Consider the following 8,944-nt stretch of genomic DNA (forward strand, 5'->3'; position numbering starts at 1 on the left):
AAAGATTGAGAAAAGAGAGAGAGGAAAGAAAGGAAAGAGAAGAGAAAGAGGAAAGAGAAATAAAGGAAAGAGAGGAAAGAGAGAAAGGAAAGAGAAAGGAAGGAAAGAGGAAAGAGAAGAAAAGAGGAAAGAAAGGAGAAAGAGAGGAAAGAGAAAGTTAGAGGAAAGAGAAAGAGAGAAAGAGGAAAGAGAAAGAGAGGAAAGAAAGAGAAAGAGAGAGAAAGAGGGAGAGGAAAGAGAGGAAAGAGAAAGGGAGAGGAAAGATAGAAAGAGAAAGAGGGAAGAGAGAAAGAGAGGGAGAGGAAAGAGAGAAAGAGGAAAGAGAGAAAGAGAGAGAAAAAGAGGGAGAGGAAAGAAAGAGAAAGGAAAGAGAAAGGGAGAGAGGGAGAGGAAAGATAGAAAGAGAAAGAGGGAAGAGAGAAAGAGGGAGAGGAAAGAGAGGAAAAATGTTCGGCCCTCCAGCACGTTCACTTCATCCAATCTGGCCCTCTTTGAAAAAAGTTTGGACACCCCTGCCCTATGCAGTCCCTTTCCCTTTTTAATCCTCTTCCAGCATTCTGCATGGAGGCAGAAGTCAGCCCAGGCAAATATGGCACACAGGCCCATTGGTCAGCAAAGCAGCTGTACCAGGATGCCGTGGACAAAAAGAGAAAGCTTGATGTGGCTCACAGAAATCTGGGGGAGGTTGTTTGCAAAGACTTCCAAATTGAAAGATTAGCCTTCTGGCACTGCCTTTCAATTTGTATAGTAGAACACTAGCAGGGAGCACCCTCCCTCCCACCAGTGTCAAGCTGGGGGTCTGGCGCTGCATGGCAGTGCAGGGTAGCTGAGGTTGCCCAGGGATCCCCTGCAAAGGTTAATTTGTGTGTGTCTGGGGGGGACTCCATCCTGAGTGCTGCGCTGCTAACACTATTGCCCCATCCGTATCCTGGATGTGCTGGTCGCCTCTTTGCCAGGCGCTCTGGGAAGGATCCCCTTGACATCAGTCAAAGGCTCCCAGGCTTCCTCCTGGCAACTCAGTCGCAATCCAAATAGACAAAGGGAGGAGGCTGCTGATTCAGTATTTGTGGAGGGAGTAGGCGCCTCTACTTGGTCTCTTTCAGAAGTTCAACTTGATGAGAAGTCCAGCTGGGAGCACTAGCTCCTCTGGTTCGCCATCTCGCTTCCACTTCCCAACTGTCAAGATCAATCTGAAACCCAGTTTGCATTCTGAATTATTAGGAGACCTGAATGGAAGGGATAAAACATTTTTTTCTCTCAATAATGAAAACATGCAAGCAAATAGGCAGGCAAAATCTAACTGCAAGCAGCTGCTTGGGTCTCTTGACCAAATCCTAAATTTGTCTCTGTCCTTGTGGAGGAGGAAGAAAGAGATGGCTAGGGTGCGTTCGTGCTGGGCTTAGGAACAAATGAAGTGTTTATAGACTCTTATAGACAGCCTGAAGGCAACTGACAGGCGTCTGGGAGTAACCTCCGAGGAGGCGGCTGTGGGAGTCTGCTGAAAGTACATGGCTCCCCTTTTCCACTAAGAGAAACTCCGAAGACAAACATCTTCCTAGTATTATCTGTGTGTAAAGCCTGTCTTTTAATCAAAAACTACCAGGGAGGGCTTTATACCCCCATCTGCAGCAGAATCTTTTGGAATGAGTGCTGGGCCCCAGAGAAGTCTTGACCCTCCAGTTCCATTTAGAAGGCTTCACAGCTATATCTATTGCCCTCAAGTCAACACAATTCCATACCACAACATCCATAGCCCAAATGGCAGAGATCCAAAGAGGCATTTGGATGACTATAGTGCACAAAAGTCAACTGCCAACACAATTGCACTACCTGTGCACAAGATGTGGAACAGTGTTTCAGGTGCACACAATGTCCTTTTGAGCCTTTTACTGGGCCCCACACGCTTGGTGGGCTCCTCTGAGACCCTGGATTCAAAACTTTTTCTTCTTTCTTCCCACCTTCCCCTTCAGGCTGTTACTGAAGGTCACTCGCTATGTCTGACGGGGACTACGATTACCTCATCAAGTTCCTAGCCCTTGGTGATTCTGGGGTTGGAAAGACCAGTTTCCTTTACCAGTACACAGATGGGAAATTCAATTCCAAATTCATCACAACCATAGGCATTGATTTTCAGGAAAAGAGGCTGGTAAGTCCCAGCGTGGTCTGCTTTCCCCCCTTCCAACTACATTCCTCCTCTTTGGGAGAAACTGAGCTGGTGCAAAAGACTCATTCAGGAAATTGCACCTGCTGTTGGGGCAGGCAAAGGATGGGGGGTAGAGATGCTTTTCCTTCTAGTTTTAAGATTCTCCTCCCCATCCCATGCCTTCTGTCCTCTCTTCAGCAGTGCCTTTGGCCTGAATTCCTGCTACTTTCCCAGCCACCAGCTTGGCTTTTCCAGCCACCGACTGTTCCAGCCCAGGACTCTACAGTGTTTCCCCGAAAATAAGACTCGGTCTTATATATATGGAGCAATATATATATATTGCTCCAAAAGATGCATTAGGGCTTATTTTGGGGGAAACACAGTAACTATGCACACTGCATCGGCACTAAACAGTGAGAAAAACCACCACTTAGGACCAGACCCGGCTGCAGAGAAAATGTTGGTTACCTTGTTCTCACGCACTGGCTGTAATCACAGAAGCTTCTGAGCATCAAAAGAGCCAGAATCCCCCCCTTCTCAACTGCCTTCCAGTCAGCCACCCTTCCAAGAGTGGAAGCTGTGGGAAACAATGCCCTCCAATCTTGTGGGATCTAGCAGAAGACAGCTAGTGACCCAAGGCTCCCTCTTTCTGCCTGTCTGAGCAGGGTGTCATCTGCAAAATCGCCACCTGGTTTTTTGCCCTCCTGCACAAAGTTGTGGGTTGCCCTTTTGAACTACTCTGGCAGGCTGATCATGCCTTTCTTGTGACAATTTTTTCTAGTGACAATCTGCTTCCGGTTGTCCACATCTGGCCTTCTTCAGGCTGATGAACTTGAGACTTTCCTCCTGTAAGATTTCTCTAAAGCAGCCTTACTTTTGAATCAGCCCAAGGAGAGCAAAGCTTTCCAGAGAGCTGGTTCAATCCACTGGCAGAATGCCATACCTACCACCCCTTTCTACAATATCGAAGACAATCCTGCCTCTATCACAGTGAAATTTGGGCTCTTCCCTGTCATTTTCCAAAACAGAGGAAAGGCTGTCTTCGTTCCAAGCTCTCAGCTGTGCTCTGGAGGGAATTAATGCCAGGCTTTCCCTGTGTGGGGCCATCTACAATCCTCCTCCAGGATTAGAAACTTGCTTCTTGGGCCTCCAGTGTTTCTGTGCCCAACAAAAGACATGATGCCGCCACGTCTGAACTCCTCAATATGATTTCTGCAGGCAACTTTGAATTTTGCTGCTTCCTCCCTGTGGATATGCAGCTGCTTTGTCCAAGGAAGTTCCTGTACATTAAAAACAAAAAATCTTTCATCATGACTCATCTTGAAGGGAATTTTGCAGATTCAGTTGCTCAAGTTTGGACATATCAGAGGCAGGGCCTATGCATGGGTGCAAGGAACATAGGTGCTACTGCTGGGAGGGCAAATGGCAAACACCAGTTGAAGCTCTGTGCAAGTTGTAGCTGCACTATATAGACGTGCGCTACAAACACCAGCATAATAGAAGGGGAAACCAATGTGAAAGCATTCTCATTTCTTTAACAGGCGCAACATAACAGGTTGGAGGGCAGAAAGACTGAGATTCTGGGAAACTAGGGGGACAGGAGGGCATGGGTAGCAAACATGGACTGCAGGAAAATATTGCAACAGGCACGTGGGAAGGAGCCCATGGATTTAGCACCATGGATTTACCTATACAAACATTAGTGAAACACCAATGTTTACTTTTCTAGAAGCTCCACAAATGAAGAAAGCAAAGGATCTATTGGCTTCCTGAAAGCATTGGGGGAGGGGGAGGAAGAGAGAAAGATCCCTAAAGCTACCCTGGTTTTGTCAGCTGATGACTGGAGACACTCACAAATCCTTTTGGAATCAGGTGTACCGACCCAACAGACCAGATGGGGTCAGTGGCCGAGGGCAGAGAATACATCTTCAGTTGTGGGACACAGCAGGGCAGGAAAGGTGAGCATGTTTGAAAAATGGACTGAACCACCCTCCTTCACTACCCGGCCAATTTGGCTCCTGGCAGATCCTTGATGTATCAGTGCAGCCAGATGTTGGCTGTCCCTCAGTGTCACCAGACCTATGCATTGGGTGTTTTCTATGGCTGAAGAACACTGGCAGAATCTAAGCAGTCCCTATGGTTCTTTATAATGATTTTAGAAATGGCCCTTAGTAATTAAGTTATTCTTTCACGTTTAAACTTCAGACCAATATTTTGCTCTTATTAAGTCTAAGAAAGACTCTGGGCTCCGGAACATACATGGATGTGTCCTTTTGGTATAAAACTCGGAGAGAGGAGCAGGGTAATGCTTGGCCCTTCCTCTTGGTAGGTTTCGTAGCTTGACCACCGCCTTCTTCAGAGATGCCATGGGCTTTCTCCTTCTCTTTGATCTAACCAGTGAGCAAAGTTTCCTCAATGTCCGGAACTGGATGAGTAAGTCTCACACCCCACTTCTAGCGACTGGGGCAGGCAGGCCTGGGCTAAGGGGAAACTGTCAGCAGGAGCCAGCCGAGCTTCAAGGTAGTCCGATGGGAAGCCAGAGAGTTACTCACTGCCCGAAAGCCAGTTGGAGCAGAGATCCACCTGGCAGGGTGTAAGAGCTCTGGCCTCCGCCCCAGAGAGCTTCTCGTCTGAGGAGCCGGCCCGGCTCCTCCAAAGGGGCCGGTGGGTTTTGCAGGGGGGGCTCCAGTGCCTCCACAAGCACTGGGCCGGCCGAGCCAGGGGCTCCAGCCGCAACTTCCCTTCCCGTTGCCGGCAGGCCAGCTGCAGACCCACGCCTACTGCGAGAGCCCCGACGTGGTGCTGTGCGGGAACAAGAGCGACCTGGAGGAGCAGCGCGTGGTGAAGGAAGGCGACGCCAGGCAGCTGGCAGGCAAATACGGGCAAGTGGCTTCCGGCCGGGCCGGCCACCTGGGCGGGGCGGTGTGGAAGGCGCGGCCGGGCGGGCGGGCGGGCGGAGGGCCCGGGATACCCCCGGCCTCTCCTCCTGGGCAGCAGCCGGTGGGAGCCTGGCCTGACGCGGCCTGCTGTGCTTGCAGGGCGCCCTACTTCGAGACCAGCGCCGCCAACGGCGCCAACGTAGGCCCGGCCGTGGAGTCGCTGCTCGGGCTGCTCATGAAGCGCATGGAGCGGTGCGTGGACGGGACCCACGCTTGGGCCCCCAACGGCCCCGCCGAGACGCCCCCGCGGCCCGCCAGCGGCTGCAGCTGCTGAAGACTCCGCCGGGGCCCACCTGCGCCCGGCAGATGCGCAATAAACCAGTCCGTGGTCAGATTCCGCCTTTTTTTGGGCCGCCGCTTCGCCGCCGCTTGATGGGGGTGGGGCGGAAAGAGAGGCGGGCCGGGTTCCTCCTTGACGACTAGCGCCTCCGCACCACAGCCGGAAGAGACGCTCTGAGAAGGCGGAGCACAAACCCAGTCGCGTCACGGCACGGAGAGGGCGTGGCAACGGCGCTCCCGGCGTGGATCCTCCCACTAGGGGCCGTCGCTCGGCAGACGGAATGGAAACCGAAGGGGCGGCTCTTCCGCCTGACGCAGGGGGCGAGTCCGGTGCCTGGCGCACGCGCAGTGAGACGAGGCGCCACTCTATCCAGACCACCGAGGCGCTCTTCCGCCTCCTCCTTAGCCGCCGCCATGCGCGTGGAGAAGTGCTACTTCTGCTCCGGGCCGGTGTACCCGGGTCACGGGATGCTCTTTGTCCGCAACGACTGCAAGGTGAGCCGCAGACCCCGCGGCCCCGCTCCCTCCCTCTTCCGTCCCCCCTGAGCTCGGCTGTTTCCCCGCAGGCGTTCCGGTTCTGCCGGTCCAAGTGCCACCGGAGCTTCCAGAAGAAACGCAACCCGCGGAAGGTGCGCTGGACCAAGGCCTTCCGCCGGGCGTCGGGCAAGGAGCTGGCGGTGGTGAGTGGGCGGCGGCGGCGGCGGCGGCGGCGGGCGGGCGGGCGGCGGGCTGGGACCGAGCGTGAGCGAGCCGTCCCTCGCTCTGCCTCGCCCTTCTCCTCTCCCCACGCAGGACCGGTCCTTCGAGTTCGAGAAGCGGCGCCACGAGCCCGTGAAGTACCAGCGGGAGCTGTGGAGCCAGAGCGGTACGGCGGAGGGGGGGGCGCCCTTCTTCCCGGGCGTGGCTCCCCCTCCCGCTGTTGACGCGCGGCTGTTTTTCCCTTCTAGTGGAAGCGATGAAGCGAGTGGAGGAGATCAAGCGGAAGCGCCAGGCCAAGTTCGTCTGGAACAGGTAGGAGCTTTCCCTGCCCGCCGGGGGAACCGTGGCCCGGTGCTCGGTTGCCTCGGGATAAGCCTGTTGGGATGTTTCCTGTACGAAAATCTCATTTCTGGGAACCCGCTGTTTTGGGACCAACTGGCATTGGGCTTTACTCACAGAAATGTAATGAAAAAAATGCATGAACATTATGGCACTGACCTTTAAAATATTCTTAATCGGTTTATGTACCAAATATTGGAAAGAGCTTTACAGGGTTTTATGGAAACTTCCCATCGGTATAGCTGTGGGTTACTTGGGTTCTTAAAGTAAAATGCTTCTGCTGTGATTCTCGTTAGTGTTTCCTTTTGGGCATGGAGATAAATATTTATCTTTTCTCTCTCCTCCAAGATTAAAGAAGGGGAAAGAGTTGCAGAAAGCACAGGATATCAAAGAAGTCAAACAAAACATTCACCTCATCCAGGCTCCCCACGCAGGTGAGCAATGGAACCCAGGATGGCTGGAAATTCTTGAAGAGGCTTGTTTGGTAGGGTATGGCTAATCCCCCAAAATTCTGCCATGGCCTGATGTTTTCAGGGATTTGACTGCAACCTCCTGGCTTACTGGTTCAGAAGCTGCATCTGCATCAGCATTCTGTGGGGAATCTGCTGCAATATTTTCAGAGACGCCTAAACCATTTGCTTACCTATGATTTTTTTCTTTCAGGCAAAGCCAAGCTGATGGAGGAAAAGATGGTCCAGATGCTACAGGACACAGTGCCCATGGAAGATTCTTGAAGAGTTGTGTTGTTTGTGTCCTGGCCTATTTAATTTGGGAGGAGAGGCTGGGGCTATTGTTTATATTTTGTGAGCTGCAGCTTCAAGGGGAATATGTGTAAACCAAATATATGGAAATTAGAAATAAAATAGTGGCCAAAAATGATGATTCAGTTTAAACATTTAAGGCCAATTAGATGATTAGAACTGCTGGCTGCATAGGGTACCCTTGTGCATGGAATTAGTTGGCCTAGTGAACAGTTATTACCTTAAGAAGCAAGAAATGGAGTGCTAGGACGTGGCTAGACCATCTCCGGTATCTGGATTGTTACTCAGCTTTTAAGAAACCAGACGGATTTTCATTGAAGCTGCTCAAGGAAGTACAGAGGCTCAAACGTGAGTGTTGTGTCAAATCCTCCAGGAGATCCAAAGCCATAGCTACTTTATGCTTCCAGCTGCACCTTTGAATATTATACCCTGATGGGGCACTGTGGTTTCTGACATACATGGAACAAAGTGCCAAACAGCTCCTGGAATTCAAAACAAGTCCTACATAGAGGCACCTTCCTTACCTGGAAGAGCAGATCTTGGTCAGAACTTCATCTCAGCTTGTCTGCCAAGTGATGGCCAGGCAAATGTGAGTTGCCCAGCAGCCCTGGCAATCCCCAATTGTAATGGGACTTTATTGGAGAAAGCAAAGAGACACTGATAGCCAGGAAATAGGCACACATTTAGGCAAGTAGCCAGTGGGAACATTCTGCCCAGTTTAGAAACCTCACTCCTAAAAACAGTTCTTCTCAACCTGGGCAACTTTATGATGTGTGGACTTCAACTCCCAGGTTGTTTGGAAATACCGAGAGTTGAAGTTTATGTATCTTAAAGTTGCCCATGTTAGGAGACTGCCTTACAGGCTGAAATTGTTCAGCCTGGGTTTCTAGGCATGCCCTGTTGGCTCTTCTGGAGATGAGGGTGGAGAAAAGATTGTTTTTAACTAAGGGGCAGAAATGAATGACCTGGGTAGCAACAGTGATCTCACGGCTTTCGGAGCTCCAGCAGGATCTGGATTCAAGCCTGTCTCAAAGCTTAGAGCTTAGGCCTTCAAGCCCTGGGAACAAGGGTCGCTTTCATTTGTAGAAGTGTATCGTCTAGTAGGGAAGAGTTAGACTACCACAGGCGATTTGGAACAGCTTTCTATTGGTATTTGGATCTTCTCGCTAGACTATTATAGATCTATGAACACTTGGGTTTGGCATCCCTGTCATGACCTAAAAGGAGGAACAAGGGGTTAGTTATGACCAGGAGGTGTTTCCATCCTAGTGATTCCTGCTGCTTTAATCCAACTCAGCTGATTGGTAAATCAGATGGAGTAGTTGAGAAATGATTTGCAAACCCTCCACCCAGCAGGGTTCCTTGTAGATCCCAAACTCTTTCCTCACAAGAGTTCCTGTTCTCTTAAGATGCTGCCTGGCAAATACCTGCAGAGGGCACTGCCTTGCCTCCAGTAGAGCCAAGTCAAGGTCTCAGCCCCACCCCACCCCTTATGCTGTAACACTATATTCTTGGTGATTCCAGTCCTCTTGGAAATGCATTTTGTAGCGATCATTAAAATGGAAATGCAGGCATGCACCTGTGTGCCTCACAATTTTCCCTTAAAGAAGGATGAAAAGAGGTCAGCTGTTCTTCAAGACTCCTTGCCTGCTTCTAGCAGAATATTGGTGTGTGGTTTCCAGAGAGGCAGGGCTAGCACCAGAGCACCTTCAGCATCTCTGCGTGGTTAGAATAGCCCACCAGGAGAGGCCCAGGGAGGAGTTGATGAACAGCACAGAGGCAGT

At 51.1% G+C, this 8,944-nt stretch overlaps 2 protein-coding genes across 2 annotated transcripts; both read left to right on the top strand.

Annotated features, from left to right (window-relative positions):
- The first annotated feature begins 1,981 nt into the window (after positions 1 to 1,981).
- RAB27A (RAB27A, member RAS oncogene family) lies at positions 1,982 to 5,356 on the top strand. Its single transcript, XM_015810993.1, has 5 exons — positions 1,982 to 2,146; positions 4,016 to 4,101; positions 4,473 to 4,576; positions 4,902 to 5,025; positions 5,182 to 5,356. The coding sequence occupies exons 1-5, from the start codon at positions 1,994 to 1,996 to the stop codon at positions 5,354 to 5,356; spliced, it is 642 nt and encodes a 213-aa protein (XP_015666479.1). The 5' UTR covers positions 1,982 to 1,993.
- A 359-nt stretch (positions 5,357 to 5,715) lies between these two features.
- RSL24D1 (ribosomal L24 domain containing 1) lies at positions 5,716 to 7,281 on the top strand. The gene is made up of 6 exons (XM_015811050.1): positions 5,716 to 5,856; positions 5,928 to 6,041; positions 6,154 to 6,226; positions 6,309 to 6,372; positions 6,748 to 6,833; positions 7,063 to 7,281. The coding sequence occupies exons 1-6, from the start codon at positions 5,776 to 5,778 to the stop codon at positions 7,131 to 7,133; spliced, it is 489 nt and encodes a 162-aa protein (XP_015666536.1). The 5' UTR covers positions 5,716 to 5,775; the 3' UTR covers positions 7,134 to 7,281.
- Positions 7,282 to 8,944: the final 1,663 nt, after the last annotated feature.

The sequence above is a fragment of the Protobothrops mucrosquamatus genome, unplaced genomic scaffold, assembly GCF_001527695.2.
Source record: "Protobothrops mucrosquamatus isolate PMUCROS unplaced genomic scaffold, P.Mucros_1.0 scaffold27, whole genome shotgun sequence".
Taxonomy (NCBI): domain Eukaryota; kingdom Metazoa; phylum Chordata; class Lepidosauria; order Squamata; family Viperidae; genus Protobothrops; species Protobothrops mucrosquamatus.